Source organism: Carcharodon carcharias, chromosome 19 (genome assembly GCF_017639515.1).
Source record: "Carcharodon carcharias isolate sCarCar2 chromosome 19, sCarCar2.pri, whole genome shotgun sequence".
Classification (NCBI taxonomy): domain Eukaryota; kingdom Metazoa; phylum Chordata; class Chondrichthyes; order Lamniformes; family Lamnidae; genus Carcharodon; species Carcharodon carcharias.
Window position 1 is genome coordinate 39,644,793 of NC_054485.1, and position 22,960 is coordinate 39,667,752.

At 41.8% G+C, this 22,960-nt stretch overlaps 1 protein-coding gene across 6 annotated transcripts in view; it reads left to right on the forward strand.

The window, feature by feature from the left end:
* The first annotated feature begins 3,751 nt into the window (after positions 1–3,751).
* The window catches only part of zmym4.1 (zinc finger MYM-type containing 4, tandem duplicate 1), a 104,465-nt gene continuing 85,256 nt past the window's right edge, over positions 3,752–22,960 (forward strand). For 4 of the 6 annotated variants that reach the window (XM_041212584.1, XM_041212587.1, XM_041212586.1 and 1 more), the window contains exons 1-2: positions 3,752–3,874; positions 19,669–19,729. In XM_041212584.1, the coding sequence (XP_041068518.1) occupies positions 3,812–3,874; positions 19,669–19,729 (124 nt within the window). In that variant the 5' untranslated portion in view covers positions 3,752–3,811. The remainder of the gene's footprint in view (positions 3,875–19,668; positions 19,730–22,960) is intronic. The other 2 variants (XM_041212590.1, XM_041212588.1) reach the window with 2 other exon arrangements.

Below are 22,960 nucleotides of genomic sequence, written 5' to 3' on the forward strand. Positions count from 1 at the left end.
TAAAATAATGTATCTTCCTACTTATCATCAATAAAGCCATGATAGAGGTCTCAGAACACAAAAGAAATAGAATAATAATATTCATCAGTTAAATCACCCTTAATAAACATGGCTGATAATTCTGTTCATAGTGAGCTAGGAATCATACCCAACCTAAACACTGGATGGAATTCTTGTAGTATGGTGGTTTAAGATTCTTCCATAACATCAGCTTTTAGAAGAAGATCTGTACTGAGGTCTCAAGACTTTATGTTGTTAATCCCTTTGATGTAAAAATTATGATATCTGGACTTCTCTGATGTGCTCTTGGATCAAATCAAACAATATCTCACAGCCTTTCTGTTAATGTAGAGGATTGTAACATTTTTTTTCCTTTTATGTAATAATCTGACAATCATTCAATCTTAAACAAATGAAACAGATTTCACCAAAAAGAATATATATAATTATCTGCTCAGATACAAAAAAGGGACTTGCATGCAGTAGACATATGAATTTGTTAGTTAACTAGATGATCCTGCATCCATCATGACCACTGAAAGAGATAAAAGGATTCTTTGTGATGGAAAATTCAGATACCAACCAAAATTTAAATCAATGAACCAAACTGATCCATCATCAAATACATAATTTGAAAGTTCAAGACAAGGAAATAATCAATGTAGCCTCTGTTATGACAAGGAACATGACTCAGAGGGAAAATTATGAAGATTGAAAAGAAAAGAAAAAAATAAGTATCTCTTTCTTGTCAGTCAAAATGCATTCTTGTGGACACTCTGCATGGCCATATATCCATCTTTGGGAACTGTCATTAAGTTGTAGAGGGAATGAATCCTAAATCCTAGTTCTGTTTATGGATTTCAGCACAAATCTTTAACCTGTCAGGACCGAGTCATTTATGACTTTTTGACTAATTCTGCTTCTTCCTATATTCACTTTCTTAAAACTGCTAAACCTTTTTTTTTTAGAAATAATTGAAGCTATTTTGATTTCTTTCATAGTTTCTTCCAGTTCACTTAGTTCTACAGTTTCTCCTAACCATTGGGTTACTGTGTTTCACCAACTCACACCAAGTCCGTTGCTTAGTTCTGCAGATTTCTGCAGTTCCTTTGTCACTCTTAGTTTTGAATGCCTCTACACCTTTGACTTCTAGGCTTGGCTTTATGAGTTTCAATGACCCCCTCTGTTTGGTAGGTTTGCCCACCATTCACCACTTATCCTGATGCAGTTTATTGCCTCTTGTTTTGTGAATCTCTGCACTCCTATTATGCTTTTAGATCTTGCATGAATTGTGATATTGTTTTTCTACCTCCATACTCCATCAGCAGTTTTTCCACTTCAAAATAATTTATTGAGTGAAACACTTTAGTTTTGCTTTTGAGAGACATGATAAAGTGCTATGTAGATGCAAGTTATTTCTTACTAACTGCATTTCTTACTTTACAGACTTTAGGGGTGGACATCCTCCTGAGTACTATTGCATTCCTTACCAGAATACTCACTGGTGATGTACAGATAGTGAATGGGTGGATACTTGTAAATCTCTGAAGAAAGGCTTTTGCTAATATCTCAACACCATCATCCATGCTTCCAAGTTTAGCTTCTGTAAAAATACACACACAGTAGTTCATCTCATATAGCATTGTAGACAAGGAGTCAAGATCAAGTATAGCTTTGAAATGAAGTGGTTTGGTCCAGTGTATGCAGATACAATTCAGTTGCAAATTTAAAGACATTCATTCTATCCTTATTTTGTTAAATTTCCATTATAAACCCCTGTTTATATTTATCCATAGTGAATGACAGGATATATATTTAAAAGTAACGTGAAGTTACCCAGAGTTAGAAAGTACAGATTTTTCTCTTCTTCCGTCTGCATGTTAAAATCATCTGCCATTGACTATTTAGCAGTTACTTTCACCCAGTGCATTCTCACCCTTGTATTTCTTTAGTCTAGAGACTCAACATTATTCAGATACAATATTCAGCATTCCTGCTAAGTTGGATTTGTTTTGTGGATAAACTTATTGCAGAATAGTGATAATGCTACTGGGCTAGTAATTCAGAGACCCAAGCTAATGCTTTGGGAACACGTGTTCAAATCTCACCATGGCAGCTGGGGTATTTAAATTCAATTAATAAATAAATTTGGATTAAAAAGCAAAGCTAGTCTCAGTAATAGTGACCATAAAACTACTGATAAAAACCCAAGTGGTTTGCTAATACCCTCCAGGGGAGGAAATCCGCCATCTTTACTTGGTCTGGACTAGGTGACTCCATACTCAGCAATGTGGCTGAATCTTAACTGCCCTCTGAAATAGCAAGCCAGTCAGTTCAAGGGCATTAGGGATGGGCAACAAATCTTGGTCCTGCCAGCGGCGCCCACCTCCCTCAAATGAATAGGAAAAGTTTATTTTTATCAAATGTAGGACAAATTTGTACACATTTTTATCTGTGTAGTGTAGTAACAATTTTTTTATTTTTATTTATACCATTTACCTTCTGAAGCAATAGTTTATTAATAGATTAGCATAAGGTTATCTAAATAATGATTGGATGGATTTACATAATTATGAACAAGTTTCTAAAACCATATCTACAACTCAAAGGTAAATATTCAGTAATTGTGCACATTTATCACCATGAAAGTCATTTCTATAATTTTGATTTCACTGTTTTTAATGATCAGAATTGCAATTTTTTCCTAACATTGAAAATAATTACCATTTTGAAGAAATAACTTAAAACAATGAAACCCATGTCTAAATAGAGAGAGGCTGAAAACTGTTGAAAGAAAGCAATTCCAAATTCAGTGAACATTCTCTTCTGTGGCCTGTCCCTGCTTGGGTGGCATTGGAGACAGAGTGGAAGTGTTTACTGGCATTCCTGCAAATCGCTGCGACTGGTGGGCACCACAGTGAACAGAGTGGATAAAAGTAATATTTTAAATAATTGTGTCAGGTGTGTTTCGGTTGGTAGCATTCATGCCTCTGAGTCACACAGTTCATATCCCAATATGCCTTCTTCAGAACAGAAGAACACATGAATTTGCAGGAAAATCAGAATCCAACCATCTCATGGGCTTTCAGCTGAATTGAAGAAGTGGAAATTGAGAAAGTATGACCACTGGAACAGGCTGGTATTGGCGATAAAAGGTGAAACGTCACAAAAGAACAGACTGGGTCGGAGAAGGACTAGATGGGTGGTCAAAATCAGAAACTGGACAATGGAGGAATGACAATGCTGAGGTCACAATCAGAGCAGTCATGATCTTATTGAATGACAGAAGAAGCTTGAGGGACTGAATTGTCTATTCCTCCTAATATTTTTTTAAGATGCCTCCTGGACTACGGTTAATTATGGATGGATGGAACCCTCCCTTGAGGACTATGGCTAATTATGGATGGGTGGGACCTCCTTTGAGGACTATGGCTAATTATGGATGGATGAGACCCCCTTCATGGACTATGGCTAATTATGGATGGATGGGATCCCCTTCATGGATTATGGCTAATGATGGATGGATGGATAGGGGGGACCCCACCCCTACCTGGGACAACCCAGTATCCGCTTCCGGGCTTCATCTCAGAAGAGAACAGTCAACCTCCAAAAGGCGGGAAGAAGCAAGCTGAATTCTCGCGAGATCTGATCCCCCCACCCCCTCCTCAGGGAATGCTCACGTCAGCCTCGGCCCCGCCCCTCCGCTCGGCTTACGTCACCACGCCGTTGTGCGTGTGACGTAGAGGCGCCGTGTGTCACGCCGTCACCCGCGCTGCGCTGTGCGTGACATTCTGATGTTGGTGCCACCAACATGGCGGACCCGAGAGAGCAGGAGGATCTCTGCGTCTCCAGATGCACAGGCTCACCGCACACGGTAGGTCTGGCAAGTCCGCCGCCTTCACTTTCCCAACCGCTGGGCGCCATTATTCTGATATCTTTTTTGAGCTGTTTTGGGGAAAAAATATAAAACAAATCTCAAGCCAAGACATGGATATAGAGGGGGAAGCGCATTGAGGCGAGTGGTCTGCCGGGGAGAGAGATGGAGGAATGGGGGGGGGGGGGGGGGTCACTTGTCAGTCCATCAGAGGCACAAACACACAAACAAATACACATGCGACGCCTTCGGTGTCGAGAGGGAAGGCTCCAATCCCACCCCCTCCCCCCTAAGTTTGAATCCGCGTAGTTGCATTATTTACTCCTGTGAGGTGTGAAGCGCTTTGCTGGCTGCATCTTCTTGCAAATTTAAAATATTGACGAAGTGGCGGGAGGGTTCTGAGTATTTTGCAGCTTTTATTTTATATATCTTGTAAATGACACAAGGTGGAACTTTGTGGGGCTTTCGATATCGCGATAGTGACTTAGTGTGGCCCATGCTTAGTGGTCCTGCTTTTGTCTGGGAGAGAGAGAGAGGGAGAAGGATTTTTTTTCTCAAGCCCCAGCACATTGTTTTGAAATACAGAAATCTGTACAATGCCCATTTATTTTACAGATCACTCATGATATTTGCTAAGATGCGTGTACATTTGGATCAAAACTTTAAAAGGAGGAAAACTTTAGTCTGTATATCATTCAATTTTTACCGAAACTTTGGTTGTTTTTATAAGGTAGTTGAATGCTATTGTACTTAAGCTTCTGTGTCTTTTAATTGTGGGAAATCTACTCTCAGATAAGAACGTTCTGTATTTGTGGCGATAGTTTGGATAAATGCAATTTTTGAGTTTTCAACTATTTGATAGTGGTCCCCATAAGTGGACCTTTTTCTCCACAGTACCACAGCTGTACTGTGTACTTGTCCTGTAATCTTCCCTTTCACAATGGTGGAAATCAAGGATTAACAATTATGTGTAATAATTTTGCTGGATTAAAAAGTCTTCTACTGCTAAGTGACTGCCTTTCTGAGTGGCATGTTAAATATAAATAGGGTTTTAGAGAGAAATTTAATATTACTTTTGTAAATGTAATTGATAATGTGGCATATGCAAAGTGTGAATATGTTTATGCAAGCGTGAATCCCAATAGATTTATCTCAATAATTGTTTGCAGTAATTATTCAATTTACAAGTAGCCAGATATATATGTTTATTAGCCAAAGTGTTAGCCAACACACAATTATCTTCTTTAAATGGTAAGAAATTTGAATTTATGTGGTCTTTAGAAATATCTAATCAATTAAGCAAACTTCATCTAGGATCAAAAATCCCCACTACAAGGAAATTAACACTTTTGATTTTTGAGCAAACTGCTCTTTAAAATTAACTGTACTGTAATTTTGTTGTATACTTTATTTGCAATTAATATAGCTCTGTATTTCTAATATTCAGGTCCCATATCTAAAGTTTAAATAATTTGTTCATAGTAAAATAAAGAAAAAACTTGAATTTATGTTGTGTCTTTTATGACCTCAGGATGTTCCAGAGCACTTTACAGCCAATTAAATACTTTCTGAAATGTAGTCACTGCTGTGGGAAACGTGGCAGCCAGTGTACTGCACAACAAGGTTCCATGACCAGCAATGTGATGTTGATCAGATAACCTGCTTTAGTGATGTTGATTAAGGGATGAATGTTGGCCAGGACGTTGGGAGAAATTCTCTGATCCTCGTCAAAAAGTATTAATGTTTTATGTCCACATGAGAGAGCAAATGGAACTTAGGTTAAGCATTTTATCTGTAAGGTTGTCCTGAAATATCCACCTAAATTATGCGCTTAAATCTGTGAAGTGTGTGGGGTTCATGTGCTTCGGTGGGTGGGGGGGGACCTTTGTTTATGATGTGGCGATGGTCCCTTTAAGAACTAGATTTCTTTGAAAGATTTCTGGAAAAAAAGCAGCTGGCTTCCCCTAAATAATCATGTGACCAAGCTGCCTGGGAGATAACCAATAGGGAAAAAGAAAGGTCAACCAGAAGTTAATTACCTGGGTGAGTTGGCCCCTGCATGTGGCTCTGTTCAAGTAGTTTGGTTTTTGGTTTAGAACAAGTTGGAGAGAGGAAACATCCCTTTAATTCAGAGTTCAATTGAAATTCTGTGTGTTGGCTAGAAGAGTTTGAAACTCATGGTAATTGAAGGACTCCTAACAGTGAGTTGAAATTCTAGGCTGAGGAGAGAGAGTTTAGATGCAGGACTCCGGAGATAAAAATACTAGAACCAGGAGACTCAAGGTGGCCACACTTAAGACAGTAGCGGTAACTGTGTTGGTAATCTACAACTGTGGGGCAATTGGAGGAGACTTGAAGGGACAGCCTTACCTGAAGTTAATGGAAATCCCGAGAAATCTTAGCTGCTGTCCAAATCTTTGAAACAGTACTCAGATCAAGTGGTTAATCTACTAATTTTTGGTAAATTCCTATCTTGAGTTATTGGGTGTGTAAGTCAAATGGGCTAGAAAGTTCAGTTTAAAATACAAGCACCTGTGTTCGTTGTACTGTTAATATCTTTAACATAACTGTTTAAGATTGTGAACACCACTAATTACACTATCTTTGATTTTGGTGCAGTAAAATTCTTTTGATTTAATTCATGAACCCCCCGACTTAATTCTTTTAGCAAATACCTGTGTTTTAGGATTCTAAGGACGATGTTACTGGCCTCTACCGAGATCATAATGGATGGGTTTGGAACTCAGCTGCAAAAGTGCCCCTACTGATCCTACTGACACCTGTATACTCTGATCAACAACAGAAAGTGTGCTTGTTATGAGATGAAACAGTTGAAAACGTGACAAGGCTAGACAATTGCATTCATGATTAGGCTGAATATGAGCTAATTTTTGGCTTTGGTGAGACTGGAAAGCAAAGCAACTCACTAATTTGCAAAAGACAACCATTTGTTTACTCTTTCATGCTGATCATTTCTTTTTCTGCATTCTCGATAGTTTTATTTAATGTAATGCAGCTTTTAGAAATGTAGAAAATTCACAGCACAGAAAGAAGCCATTTAGCCCATTGTCTCTGTGCTGGCTGAAAAAGAGCTAAGCAGCCTAATCCCACTCTTCAGCTGTTGGTCTGCAGCCCTGCAGATTATAACACTTCAAGTGCATATCCAAGTAGTTTTTAAAAATTGAATGAGGGTTCCTATCTTTACCACTCTTTCAAGCAATAAGTTCCATTCTCACACCACCCTTTGAGTTAAAGGATTTCTCCCCAATTCCTCTCTAATCCTTCTACCAATTACTTTAAATTTAATGATCCTTGGTTGTTAACCTTTCCGCAAAGGGAAATAGGTCCTTCCTGTCCACGCTAACCAGGGCCCATCAATTTTATACACCTCAATTAAATTTCCCCTCAGCTTCCTCTGTTCTAAAGAAAACAGCCCCATTTGATTCAATCTTTCCTTGTTGCTCAGATTCTCGATTCTTGGCAACATCTTTATAAATCTCCACTGTACCTTCTGTTGTGCAATCACAGCCTTATTGTAATACAATGACCAGACTGAATGCAGTATTCTAGTTGTGGCCTAACTAGTGTTTTAATCTCAAGGCACTGATTTTTTAAAAAATTCTAAATCCAGAGGTATGTGTTTTCTCGCTTATAGCTTTTAGTATGTATCACCACTGAAACATGTGCCATGAATAAGATCTATGATTCTAGGATCAGCGGCATTCTTAGGTGTGCATCACAGGTGTCATTACTCTTGCGTGAGTGTAGATAGATTGCGCTGATCATCCATAAGGGCACCGTAGACAAGCATAATTCTGCTCTTCGTTCAAAATAATGATCAAAAGTGAAAGCTCTAGTTAAATTTTGTTTTGTAACCCATCTTTTGGGGGAGGGGGGTGACTGTTAGCTAAGTTGGCTAGATGGTGCGCATGTGGATCAGATTAATGCTAACAGCACAGGGTTTTCCCCTATTCCAGATGAAGTGGACTTGGTGCCTGCCTCTATGCCCAACCCATAGTAAAATCTTGGCACTTCGCCATGGTTAGGCAAATAATTACCAAGGTCCAGTCTTCGGGCAGAAAGCTCAATAAGAAGAACAAGATCCATCTTGTAATGGAAGCTGAGGCCGAACTTAATAGCTGTGATTGTAAGATTGGCTAAGTTGATACAGATCTGGGATGGAACCATTTAATCACCATCGTCCGAAATCATGTGTCGCAATGGAGAGCTATCAAAGATGTGTATTTTATTCCTTAATAGAATTCCTTAATAGAATGAAAATGAACTAAGTTTTTTTAAAAAAGCAAAATACTGCAGATGCTGGAAATCTGAAACAAAAACAAAATGCTGGAAAAACTCAGCAGGTCTAACAGCAACTGTGGAGAGAAAAACAGTTAACGTTTTGAGTCCGTTAGAACTCTGTTTTTCTCTCCACAATTGCTGTTAGACCTGAATTATTCTTGCATTTTTTTTTGCAAGTTTGGTATTAACTTTTGTAAATTTAAAAAAAGCCACCAGTGACTATTTTCCAAGACAATATTTTACTGCTGGTACATTATCATGTTAAATTGGGGGGGTGGTTTTAGGGTGATTTAGTATGAGAACCTTGATGAGTTTCCCCTTCAAGATCCAGGAATGCTATGACCTATTGCAGCATCCCTGTTTTAGTCCTCGCTAAGATCCCAAGTATGATAACGGACGAGCTGGCCTCTTCGATTAAATTGTATGAACTGTTCATGTAAAAGTCAAAAAACTAGATCTCTTTATTTGGTTCAGAAATGCAGATTGTTTAATTTTATCTCAGTATTCAAAAGAGTGTTTTATTTAGGAAAATGCAATGCATTCAATCACAAATTGGTATAACTCTATGACTGTGCTTCCTGAACTAGTTTTCAATGTGACCCCATTTTACCAGCATCCATCTGGTGAATAACCCCAGATCTTTGTCTCCACCATTTCCTGACTTCTAAGATTGGATCAGCCTTTATGTGAAAAAGCACCTCTTGACATCAACTGCGATTTGATTTGCCTGTTCCCGGTTAACTCTGCCTCATTCTGCATTTTGAAATAGGATTAATGTTTCCTATAATAGTAATCGTCATGTACCTCTGTAAGTTCTCTTCTCAAATCATCCTTTTGCGAGGCTGTTTTAGCCAAGGTTTGTAATCTTTCCCTATAATTCAGCCTTCTGACACTAGGGATTGGCCTTGTGGCCCTTTTCTGGACCACTTCCAGGGATTGGGTGCTTCCCTGGATCAGTTAGCAGAGGGTACCATTCAAGGTGCGCAGGCCAGTCAGAGTAGTGCAGCCTGTTAGCATGGTAATCTCTGATCAGCTGATTTATAATACAACGTTGGGACCAACTGTGAACCTGTTGGTCTTAATGACTCTGAAATTGAGATTTACTTTGGAACCATTGGGGTATCTTGCAAACATTTATGAGAGCAAGTCTCCTATTGTACTGAGCTTATTTCTGCATCTGATGTAAAGCCCTAATATAAATACTTAATGAATTAGTACAAAACAAAAACCCTTCTTTTTAGGTAGGAAACAGCAGCTGCTCACATCTCTTGGAAGTATCTGACCATAACTGTCTATGGTACTGATGATCCCAGTTGCCTTTTAAATCTGTTACTGTGATGGCAGAATATAAGCAATGCGACAATAAGTTGAATAACTGTTCATCGTTAAATTGATTTTTTACGGACTTGTTTGGGACTGGGTTGCCCAATTCCAAATAGTGGCGGCTCCAATCATTGAGATTTTCTACATGTGGCCTCTCCAATTAAATTGCGTGAACTATTTCTGTATAAGTCAAAAAACTAGACCCCTTTATTTGGTTCAGAAATGTAGATTGTTTAATTTTATCTCAATATTCAAAAGAGAGTTCCATTTAGGGGAATGCAATGCATTCAATCACAAATTGGATTAAACCTATGACTGTGCTTCCCGAACTAGTTTTCAGTGTGACCCCATTTTAACACTTGAAAATTAACATGACCCTAGACGTCAGCAAAAACAAAATGGTAATAAAACAGCTTAGTAACATTTAACTGTGTATGATAGATCAATATATGTGATGCAATATGGTTCACTCTTAAAATGCCCTCTGAAATGGCCTAGCAAGCCACTCAGTTGTATCAAACTGCTAAAAAGTCACAAAAAAGTAATGAAACCGGATGGACTACCTGGCGTTGACCTGGGCACTGGAAACGACAAAGGCATTCTCAGCCCTGTTGACCCTCCAAAGTCCTCCTTACTAACATTTGGGGGCTAGTGCCAAAATTGGGAGAGCTGTCTCTCAGACCAGTCAAGCAACAGCCTGACATAGTCATTCTTATGGAACAGTACCTTACAGATAATACCCCAGACACCACTGGTAGGATAGGCCCAGCAGAGGTGGCGGTACAGTGGTATAGAGTCGGAAGGGAGTTGTCCTGGGACCCAGCATCGACCCTGGACGCCATGAAGTCTCATGACATCAGGTCAGACATGGGCAAGGAAACCTCCTGCTGGTGACCACGTGCCACCCTCCTTCAGCTGAGAATCAGTGCTCCTCCATGTTGAACACCACTTGGAGGAAGCACTGAGGGTGGCAAGGGCACAGAATGTACTCTGGGTGGGAACTTCAGTGGCTCAGTACACCATGACTGATCGAGCTGGCCGAGTCCTAAATTACATCGCTGCTAGACTAGGTCTGCGGCAGGTGGTGAGGGAACCAACAAGAGGGAAAAACATACTTGACCTCATCCTTACTAGCCTGCCTGCCGCTGATACATCTGTCCATGACAGTATTGGTAGGAGTGACCACCGCATAGTCATTGTGGAGACGAAGTTCCGCCTTCACATTGTTGTGTGGCACTACCAACGTGCTAAATAGAATAGATTTCGAACAGATCTAGCAACTCAAGACTGGGCATCCATGAGGTGTTGTGGCCATCAACAGTAGTACAATTGTGTACAATCACATTCTGCAACCTCATGACTCAGCATATCCCCCATTCCACCATTACCATCGAGCCAGGGGATCAACCCTGGTTCAATGAAGAGTGCAGGAGGGCATGCCAGGAGCAGCACGAGGCATACCTAAAAATGAGGTGTCAACCTGGTGAAGCTATAACACTTGTGTGCCAAACAGCATAAGCAGCAAGTAATAGACAGAGCTAAGCGATCCCACAACCAATGGATCAGATCTAAGCTCTGCAGCCCTGCCACATCCAGTCGTGAATGGTGGTGGTCAATTAAACAACTCACTGGAGGAGGAGGCTCCACAAATATCTCCACCCTCAATGATGGAGGAGTCCAGCATATCAGTGCAAAAGATGAGGCTGAAGCATTTGCTACAATCTTCAGACAGAAGTGCCGGATGGATGATCCATCTCGGCCTCCGCTGGAGGTCCCCAGCATCACAGCTGCCAGTCTTCAGCCAATTTGATTCAGTCCACATGATATCAAGAAATGGCTGAAGACACTGGATACTGCAAAGGCTATGGGCCCTGACAATATTCCAACAATAGTACTCAAGACTTATGCTCCAGAACGTGCTGTTCCAGTACAGCTACAACACTGGCACCTACTCGGCTATGTGGAAAGTTGCCTGGGTGTGTCCTGTACATTAAAAGCAGGACGAATCCAACCTGGCCAGTTACCGCCTCATCAGTCTATGCTCCATTATCAGTGAAGTAATGGAAGGGGTCATCAACAGTGCCATCAAGCGGCACTTGCTTAGCAATAACCTGCTCACTGATTCCCAGTTTGGGTTCCTCCAGGGCCACTCAGTTTCTGACCTCATTATAGCCCTGGTTCAAACATGGACAAAAGAGCTGAACTCGTGAGGTGAGTGTGACTGCCCTTGACATCAAGGCAACATTTGACATTGTGGCATCAAGGAGCCCTAGCAAAACTGGAGTCAGTGGGAACCGGAGAAAGCTCCACACTGGTTGGAGTCATACATGGCACAAAGGAAGATGGTTGTGGTTGTTGGAGGTCAGTCATCTCAGCTCCAGGACATCACTGCAGGAGTTCCTCAGGGTAGTGTCCTCGGCCCAACCATCTTCAGCTGCTTCATCAATAATTTTCCTTCCTCCGTAAGGTCAGGAGTGGGGATGCTCGCTGATTGCATGATGTTTATCATTCGTGACTCCTCAGATACTGAAGGAGTCCATGTCCAAATGCAGCAAGACCTTGACAATATCCAGGCTTGGGCTGACAAGTGGCAAGTAACATTCACGCCATAGAACTGTCAGGCAATGACCATCTCCAGCAAGAGAGAATCTAACCATCGCCCCTTGACGTTCGATGGCATTACCATCACTGAATCCCCCACTATCAACATCCTGAGGGTTACCATTGACCAGAAACTGAACTGGACTAGCCATATAAATGCTGTGGCTACAAGAGTAGGTCAGAGGCTAGGAATTGTGTGATGAGTAACCCACCTCCTAACTCCCCAAAGCCTGCCCACCATCTACAAGGCACAAGTCAGGAGTGTGATGGAATACTCCCCACTTGCCTGGATGAGTGCAGCTCCCACACCACTTAAGAAGCTTGACACTGTCCAGGACAAAGCAGCCTGCTTGATTGGCACCACATCCACAAACATCCACTCCCTCCACCACCGACGTACAATAGCAGCAGTGTATACCATCTACGAGATGCATTGCAGGAATTCACCAAGGTTCCTTAGACAGCACCTTCCAAATCCACGATCGCTTACATCTAGAAGGACAAGGGCAGCAGATAAATGGGACCACTACCACCTGGAAGTTTCCCTCCAGTCACTCTCCATCCTGATTTGGGATTATATCGCCAATCCTTCACTGTCGCTGGGTCAAAATCCTGGAGCTCCCTTCCTAACAGCACCGTGGGTGTACCTACACCACATGGACTGCAGCTGTTCAAGAAGATAGCTCACCACCACCTTTTCAAGGGAATTTAGGGATGGGCAATAAATGCTGGTCTAGCCAATGAAACCCACATCCCATCAATGAATAAAAATATATATATAATACATACAAATATGAAAATCTGTTTTTAAAGTGCCTGTAAAAATGTTATTTCATTTACGTCAGCCAAGGTCTCCATGTCCCCCAATGAGAGAAGACTCAGTGAAGCCCCCTCCTGTTTTCCACCTCAACACCTCCCCCCCCCCCCCTGCAAAACATGCACGCATGTGTGCAAACCCTCCTCTCCCCACCCCCTCCAAAGCATATCTATATGCAGATTTGTACACATGCACTGTAATCAGACCCTTTCCCACCACTCTCTCACACAGGCGCAATAATTAGCCCCACTCGCTCTTCCCCATCATCCTTTTGACATAGTTGCCAGTGTCTGCAAAACAGAGTTTCCAGCCCAGGTAATGAACCTTCACAACAGGCGGACAGGAGCAGAAACACAGCAAAGTTTGAAACTGCCAAATATCTTCTCAGTTCAGCCTCATGACCTCCCAGTTTTCCCATACTCTGGACATAGTCAGTCACTGAGTTACACCTACATACCTGACCTGTGCCAAGTCCCCGCACAAACATCCCGTACCCGCTTGGCACTCACTCAGCGTATGCTCCTTACTGTTTAGCAGAATCGACCCGATGGGTCCAGGGCTGCCCTGCCAGCTCCTCCAAACTAGATAATGTCCTCTCCACAGTCGTCTTTGCTGCCTTGGAAGAGAGGTGACCTTGTGACACCAATGGGTATCGTGACCCACAGTTTGGGAAACACTGCCATTTGAGATGTTTTAGAACTTATTTGTTGAGGGAAAGAATTGGGTAGGATAGTGAATACCTACAACTGATCCGTGAGGTGTGGGTTCACATTTAATTCAGATTGCTTGCAGGGATGGTACATAAAAGAATTATGGACTATTTCCAAACACCTTGCATTGTTCACCTCATTATACTGTCTATAAATGGGCACTTTTACTGAGGTCCTCATGGCTTCTATGATAAATGGAAACAATCAGTTTCCTGGGGGGTGTTGAGGTAAGTTTCTGGGAAGTGCCTTGAGTTTTACATTGGAACTGTTAATATGTGACCCTGTCACAGTTCAAAATGGCAAACTGATTCCCCAACACCTTGATAAACACAACAGTGTGGCAGTGTCAGTAAACTGCCCACTTCATCACATGATTTTGGCAGCAATCACCAGCCAACTTCCTCAATCCGAAGTTGCTAAGTTTGCAGTTTTTCAGATGTCAGAACATTGCAGAACACTTACTGGAAGTTGTGAAGGAAAGTACTAATACACAATTACATTTCATGGGAGAATTGAACAGGGCAGTTGAACTTTCTTTACAGCATATTCTTTATTTTTTCTCATGTTTCAATGTACAACTTAATTTGCTTGAATTTAATCCATTTTATATTTTGTCTCGATTTTTTTTTTTTAATCAAACCTTCTTCATAGAACCCAATCAAATTCAGAGCACCATATGGCAGTAAATGGCAATATGTAGGGCTGTCGTATTTTCTTCATCTGTAATCTATTTTTGCAGTGGCTTTTCTGATTGAGATGAGCTAGCAGTATAGATTGGAAATCAAACATTTGGTCCATGATCTGTGTTTTATTTTCATTTCATGTGATGTGGGTGTCACTGGCGAGGCCAGCATTTGTTGCCTATCCTTAATTGTCCTTGAGAATGTGCTGGTGAGCTGTCTTCTTGAACTGCTGCAGTCTATCTGGTGTAGGTACACCCACAGTGTTTTTTGGAAGGGTGTTCTAGGATTTTGATTCAGCAATGGTGAAGGAATGGCGATGCATATCCAAGTCAGGATCTGGGTGTCACAGTGCATGAATTGCAAAAGACTAATATGCAGTTATAGCAAGTAATTAGGAAAGCTAATAGAATGTTATTGTTTATTGCGAAGGGAATTGAATACAAAAATAAAGAGGTTATGCTTCAGTTATTCAGGGCATTGGTGAGACCACATCTGGAGTAGTGTACAGTATTGCTCTCCTTATTTAAGGAAGGATGTAAATGTGTTAGAAGCAGTTCAGGGAAGGTTTACTGGACTAATACCTGGAATGGGAAGGTTGTCTTCAGAGAAAAGGCTAAACATGCTAGGCTTGTATCTACTGGAGTAAAAGGTGACTTGATTGAAACATATAAGATCCTGGTATGGAAAGGACATTTCCTTTTGTGGGAGAATCTAGAACTAGGGGTCATTGTTTAAAAATTAATTGCCTGTTTAAGACAAATGAGAATTTTTTTCTGTGAAGGTCATGAGTCTTTGGAACACACTTACTAGAGCCTTTGAATATTTTTAAGGCAGAGCTTGATAGATTCTTGATAAGCAAAAGGGTGTAAGGTTATTGGGGTAGATGGGAATGTGGAATTGAGGTTACAGTCAGATCAGCCATGATCTTATTGAATGGTGGATCGGGTTAGAGGGGCCAAGGGGCCTCCTGCTCCTAATTCATATGCTCTTTTGGGAATAGTTTGTAGGGGAACTTGCAGGTGATGGTGTTCTCAATTGTCTGCTGCTTTTGTCCTTCTATGTGGTAGAGGTCTTGGGTTTGGAAAGTGTTGCTGAAGGAGCCTTGGTGAATTGTTACAGTGAATCTTGTGTATGGTAAGCACTGTTGCCATTCTGCATTGGTGGTAGAGGGAGTGGATGTTGAAAGTGGTGGATGGTGTGCCAATCAAGTGGGCTGCTTTGTCCTGGATGGTGTAGAGCTGCTTGAGTGTTGTTGGAGCTGCACTCATCCAGGCAAGTGGAGAGTATTACATCACACTCCTGACTTGTGACTTGTAAATGGTGGACAGGCTTTGGGGAGTCAGGAGGTGTTAGTCACCACGGAATTCCCAGCCACCTCTTGTAGCCACAGTGTTTATGAGGCTGGTCCAGTTCAGTTTCTGGTCATTGGTAACCACTGGCATGTTGATAGTTGGGGTGATGATAGTGATGATAATGTTATCTAGAAGGACAAGGACAGCAGATACATGGGAATGTCTCCACCTGGAAGTTCCCCTCCAAGCCACTCACCATCCTGACTTGGAAATATATTGCTGTTCCTTCACTGTCACTGGGTCAAAATCCTGGAGCTCCCTCCCAAGAGCATTGTGGGTATACCTACACCACAGGGACTACAGTGGTTCAAGAAGGCAGCTCACCACCACCTTCTCAAGGTCATTTAGGGGTGGGCAATAAATGCTGGCTGAGCCAGCGAAGCCCACACCCCATGAATGAACAAGAAAAAATAATGTCAAGGGGAGATGGTTGGATTCTCTCTCATGGTTATTTCCTGGAACTTGTGTGGCAGGAATGTCACTTGCCACTTATCAGCCCAAGCCTGAATGTTGTCAGGTCTTCCTGCAAAAGGGCACGGACTGCTTCAGTGTCTGAGCAGTTGTGAATGGTGCTGAACATTGTGCAATCTTCAGCGAACATCCCCACTTCTGACCTTATGATGGAGGGAAGGCTGTTGATGAAGCAGCTGGAAGATGGTTGGGCCAAGGACACCACCCTGAGGAATTCCTGCAGAGATCTCATGGAACTGAGGTGATTGGCCTTCAACAACTACAACTATCTTGCTGTGTGCTATGTATGATTCTAACCCTCAAGGACTTTAATTTCCTTAGGCCTTCTTGAAGCCACACTTGGTCAAGTGCTGCATTGGCAGACGTTCTTGGTCAAGTGCTGCATTGGCAGACGTTCTTGGTCAAGTGCTGCATTGGCAGACGTTCTTGGTCAAGTGCTGCATTGGCAGACGTTCTTGGTCAAGTGCTGCATTGGCAGACGTTCTTGGTCAAGTGCTGCATTGGCAGACGTTCTTGGTCAGGTGCTGCATTGGCAGACTTTCTTGGTCAGGTGCTGCATTGGCAGACGTTCTTGGTCAGGTGCTGCATTGGCAGACGTTCTTGGTCAGGTGCTGCATTGGCAAAAGTTCTTGGTCAGGTGCTGCATCGGCAGACGTTCTTGGTCAGGTGCTGCATCGGCAGACGTTCTTGGTCCGGTGCTGCATCGGCAGACGTTCTTGGTCAGGTGCTGCATCGGCAGACGTTCTTGGTCAGGTGCTGCATCGGCAGACGTTCTTGGTCAGGTGCTGCATCGGCAGACGTACTTGGTCAGGAGCTGCATCGGCAGACGTTCTCACCTCCTGATAGAACTCTGACTGAGCATTAGTGAGCATGTTTTTGCCCCGCAATTGCTGCCTGATAGCACTGTCAATGACACCTTCCATAATTTTGCTATGCAGGTACTTGGCCAGATTGGATTTGTCCTGCTTTTTGTGCACTGGACATAACTGGGCAATTTTCCACATAGTTGAGTAGATGCCAGTGTTGTAGCTGTACTGGAACAGCTTGCTAATGGTGCAGCTCGTTTTGGAGCACAGGTCTTCAGAACTATTGCCGGGATGTTATCTGGGCCCATAGACTTTGCAATATCCAGTGCCTTCAGCCTTTTCTTGACATCACATGGTGTAATTGAATTGGCTGAAGATTGGCAACTGTGATGCTGGGGTCCTCAGGAGGACGCCGAAATGGCACATTCACTCAGAATTTCTGGCTGATGATCATTGCAAATGCTTCAGGCTTCTCTTTTGCACTGATGTACTAGGCTCCCCCATCTTTGCGGTTGGGGATAATTGTGGAGCCGCCTCCTCCAGTTACTGGTTTAGTTGTCCATCACCCTTCATGACTGGATGTACCAGGACTGCAGAGCTTTGATCTGCTTTATTGATTATGGATTCCTTAGCTATATTGCATGCTGCTTCTTCTGTTTATTATGCAGGCAGCCCTGTGTTGTAGCTTCATCAGGTTGGCATCTCATTTTCATGTATACTTGGTGCTACTCCTGGTATGTGCTCTTCATTGAACCAGGATTGATAACCTTAGCTTGATGGTGGTGGTGGTGGTAGAGTGAGGGATGTACCAGGCCGTGAGGTCACAGGTTGTGGTTGAATTCAGTTCAGCTGCTGCTGCTGGCCCACAGTAACTCGTGGATGCTGGGTTTTGAGTTGCTAGATCTGTTCCATTTAACACGGTGGTAGTGCAACACAATTCTGGAGGGTATGCTCAGCATGAAGATTGGATTTCCTCTTCACAAGGGCTGAGAAGTGGTCGCTCCTATTTATAATGTCAAGGGCAGATGTATTTGTGACAGGTAGATTGGTGAAGCCAAGGTCTGGTAGGCTTTTTTCCCTCTTGGTTCCCTCACCACTTACTGCAGGTTCAGTCTTGCATAAATTTCCTTCAGGACTCAGCCAACTTGACCTGTAGTGGTGGTACAGAGCCACCCTTGGTGATGAACATTGAAGTCCCCTACCCAGAGTGCATTCCGTGCCCTTGTTTCCTCCATGTGTTGTTCTACATTCGTGCAGCCCTGATTCATCAGCTGAGGGAGAGTGGTAGGTGATAATCAGCAAGAGGTTTCCTTGTCCATGTTTGACCTGATTGCATGAGACTTCATGGGGTCCAGACTCAATGTTGAGGACTCCCAGATAAATCTCCTCCCGATTGTAGATCATGGTGCCACTGCCGGTGGCAGTGACATACCCAGGGCTGGTGATGGTGGTGCCTGGGACATAGTCATATTCATGGAATTGTACCTTACAGACAATGACAGGCTGTTGCTTGATTAGTCTGTGAGACAGCTCTCCAAATTTTGGCACAAGCCCTCAGATCTTAGTAAGGAGGACTTTGCAAGGTCATAAGGGCTGAGTGTGCTGTTTTCATTTTTGGTGCCTTGGTCGATGTCAGGTGATCTGTCCTGTTTTATTACTTTTTGACTTTTCTCTAGTGGTTTGGTACAACTTGAGAGACCCCCTAGGCCATTTCAGAGGGCAATTAAGATTCAACCATATTGCTGTGGGTCTGGAGTTGCATGTAGGTCAGACCAGGTAAAGACAGCAGATTTTCTTCTCCCAAAGACATTAGTGAACCAGGGAATTTCATGGCACCAAATACTGAGACTATTAATTGTCATAAAAACCTATCTTTCAATTCCAGATATTTATTAGTTGAATTTAAATTTCACCAATTTCCCCAGAGCATCAGCCTGGGCCTTGGTTACTGGTCTTGTGACTTTGCTACTAAGCCACTGCCTCTCCTTGAAGATCGAGAAGGCACACATTTAAAAGTAATTGGCAAAAGGAACAATAACTATATGACAGAAAGAAAACATTTTCACACAGGGTCTGGAATGCACTGCCTGTGTGTATGGTGGAGGCAGGTTCAACTGAGGCATTCAAGAGGAAATATGATTATTTGAAAATAAACAACCTGTAGCGTTATGGGGAAAAGGAAGGAGAATTTCACCCAGTGCCATACTCATTTGGAGAGCTGGTGCAGACACAATGGGCCAAATGGCCTCATGCACTGTAACAGTTCTGAGATTGTGTGTGTATTATTGTTACTGGATGTTAGTTTGTGTTTATTTTGGAACGGAGTTTCTGTTCTGCCTTCTGAAAGTCCATACAAACAGTGTGTCTCTAATTTCTGTGGGTCCTCTAGAGCTTCTGTTAAATGCCATGTGATATTACTTTGCAGCATGGGTACATTTGTTTAACTATACTATGTATATTTGAATAAGCTTGAGTTGATGAGAGAGGTGACTGAAGGTGTTACAGCCAGCAGGTGTGACACTTGCGAGAAGTGTGCATTATGTGCAGGACTATAATACACAATTCACTAGCACGCCATTTATAAAACTTATTAAAATAACTGATTTTTGAAATGGATAACTTCCAGGAGGATAATTTTTCTTGCCAGAAGTGGAACAGAGTACAGTTGTATTCAATGATTAAATATCATTTGTTTCACTCCAATATTTTTGCGACTTCTCTGCTTCTAGGATGACGAATACCTTGGCAATGCTGCTTCTCCTGGCACATGGGAAGAAGATGGTGATGCTAGTAAGTGCTTTATCTTTGAATGTTGAATTTGGAAAAAACTGCTTAACAAAAAAATTCATTTGATCCTACAAAAGGTTGAATCTACATCTATGGAGACCCTGCAATAAGAAGAGTGAACAGGCACTGCAGAACTGATCAATTTGCCATATGAAACATAAGAAGACTGTGGTTTAATATATAGCTGAAAATATCCATGTCAGGTACACATAGCAAGATGCTGATTGGGCATTGAGTGAGGAAAAGTTTGAAAACTTTCAATTTGTGCGGAAATTGATCTTCAGTGTAAAACATTTTATTGAACATTTGTGAATTGTCATGGCATTGCTTATTTTGAGTTGTAAGGAGTTTGTGGAGGGGACATCTGGCTGCTGAGTGGATTAGTAAAGTGAAAATTCTACTCTGACAGTGTGATGACTCGTGCTTTGGGAAACATGTATTATCTTTCGGTGTGATGTCCAAAAGTAGGCTGGATAATATTCTAAAAAAAGTTAATTGGTTTCATTATTATGTCATCACTAGGTACAGGAAATACCCATGTGACCTGAGGTTGCCATGGGCATGACTGGCTAAGAAGCAAAGGGTAAATAAAAAACTAATTGCAGTGGGGTTGAGTTAGCCAGTCTTTGCTGTTTGGCAGTTCAGAACATTGAAAATTTGTGTAAAGAGGAAACAATTAATGTTTTCTCCACATAGAACAGTTTGGCAGTCTTTGAATAAATTCTGATGTCGCAGCAGTACTGAGAATAGAGCAGACTGTATAACTGTGTGTGTGTGTGTGTCTGTTATACATTTGGAGAGAGCAGAAGACAGGAAGGGCAAGGTGGATAGGACAAAACCCATTGTTGCTGTTGTCTTGCCAGAACCCATTTAAAGGGATCAGGGAGGGGAGTCTGTCGGGATTCTGTGTTGTCAGAAATGTCGTTACTCAAATGAGAGAGGATACAAAGATGTGTGTCTTGTCAGTAGTAACCATGTTCGGGGCCTTTGAATGGAATGTGGCTGCTGGTATATATGACTCAAGGTTGAAACAATTGGATGGGAGCAAAATAGAGGCCAAGTTGGAAAGACTGAGATTTAAAGTGGTTCTACATTTGTGTGGGAAGTAATGCGAATGCTTGTAACTATATGATATATGTCTCTGTTGTATTGACTATTTAAAGTGAAATTTACTACCTCGTTTGAAATACCCTTCACCTGTTAATTAATGTTGAATTATGTTGATTTGTGACAGGAAGAGTTTTAAAAAGTGAAATCTTGTCCAGCAGTTTTCTTTCAGTGGTGTTGTGGGGATCCTTTTCTTACATTCTACAGGAATCATAACAACAAAGAGGGATGTGTTTTTCAATTGATGTCTGGAAAACTTGAGGCTGTTAGAATATTTTGTAGATGGATGCATAAGAGGTGCTGAGACCAAATTCCCAACTGTATTACTGGTTGAAATGGGACACCCAGACCGTTTGGTCATTGGAGTCAGACCTTCTGGCCTGCTAACTCAAATACTTGCTGACAAATATTCTTGTTACAGTTTGTTCTTGAAGCAATTTAAACTTGAAACTGCAACATCATTTAGAGCTTGCTTTACCTTTCTGAAGAAAAACATGAGAAGGGGAGGAACGTGTTGGAGAACCATCAAAAATTGACTAAGTTTATGAATAGCTGCTCAGATTTATTTCTGAAAAGTCTACTTGAAGCCTTGCCAAAAGTAGATTTAGTGGACTTCTTAAAGTATTTGTTGGCACTCCCTGGAATTTGATTCAAATTGTTGTCTGTTTGGCTGCCAGTAGTTTGTGTTAGTTTTTTTAAAATAAAAATTTTATATTGCAAGCTGGCATTTTAGACACAATTTTTTGCTTCTGAATTTAAGAGGATTTAAGATATTTCAATGGATGCATTGCTAAATGTTAGCATTAGCTGCCCCCCTTCTGCTATCTGTCGTCAACAGGCCTGTTGCTGCTGCAGTTTATAATTTCCGAACTGGAGAAATCTCACCAATGTTGATCTGCGTAACCTGGTTTGTTACCTGATTAATTGCTTTGGGCAGCTTTATTTCTTATTCCTAATTTCAAAAATCAATTCCTTATTTAGACAACATCAATCTCTAAGCAATTCTGAATGTTAACCTTTTTCGTTCCATTCCTTCTGGTAAGTTTCTAATTTGAAACTCCGTCGTCGTCATCATTGTCATGTCTAGACAAATGGCAACTTATCATTGGGAGCAAAGATTTTCTAACTTGGTCTTCAGTTAAATTCTTTGGCTTCTCTTTGTGCAATAGTGTGTGTATAAGTGCAGAATGTGTCTACGTATCTATCCTTGGTTCCCTTGATAAACCACCTGAAAACTTGATGCTGTGTTACACCTGTATGTTGACAACACCCAGCTCTCCTTCTCCACTACTTCTTAACCTGTGCACTTCCTCTGTGTTGTCAACCTGCTTGTCAAACATTTCTGTCCTAGATAGGCCGCAGTTTCCTCCAGTTAAGCATTAGGAAGAGCAAAGTCATAGCCTTTGGTCCACGTTGTAAATGTCATAGCAATGTTCCCTGCAAGCTGAGTGATTACAAAGCAACCTGAAAGTCCCCACACAAACCACGCAAACGTCAACCTCTTTTAAGTTGTCAGGCTTGCGTGGATATGCAAAAAAACAAGTGAAGTGTCCACGCAATTAAATTACCTGGGCTCTCAAAAAAAAGAAATGGGTGCAAAGTTGCTTCATACACTTGCTTCCGACTCTGACTCTGTCCTTGTCCATTGTCCCAGGTTAGAGTTGACTGTTCTCAACTCGGCATCCTATTTGACTGAGCTGAGCTTCCAACCCTCCCAAGATTTTCACCGCAAACTGTCTAATTCCGCTGTGTAACATCTTCTCACTGCTAGTGCCATTGTTATATTCCTGATAACCAGTTGGTGAATGAAGAAACCAGAGTCAGTCTTTTCTTGGAATATATTCATTCACAGAGTGAAGCAAGACAGGTTGATATCTCCTCCTTTATCAATAAGTGTCCCTTTTTTGTACTCAACTAACTATTCAATCAATGCCCTTCACCTGTATCTGCTTAACCTCAATTGATACAGCTAACAGCTAATTAAATCAAAATAGTTAGAATTACCATGCCTTTTTGAAACCCTTGTTCGTGCCTTTGTCCCAATTATTCCAACATTTTCATAGCTGGCCTACCAAACTCCACTGTCCATAGCCTCAAACTATGCTTCTTGCATCCTAACCTGCATGG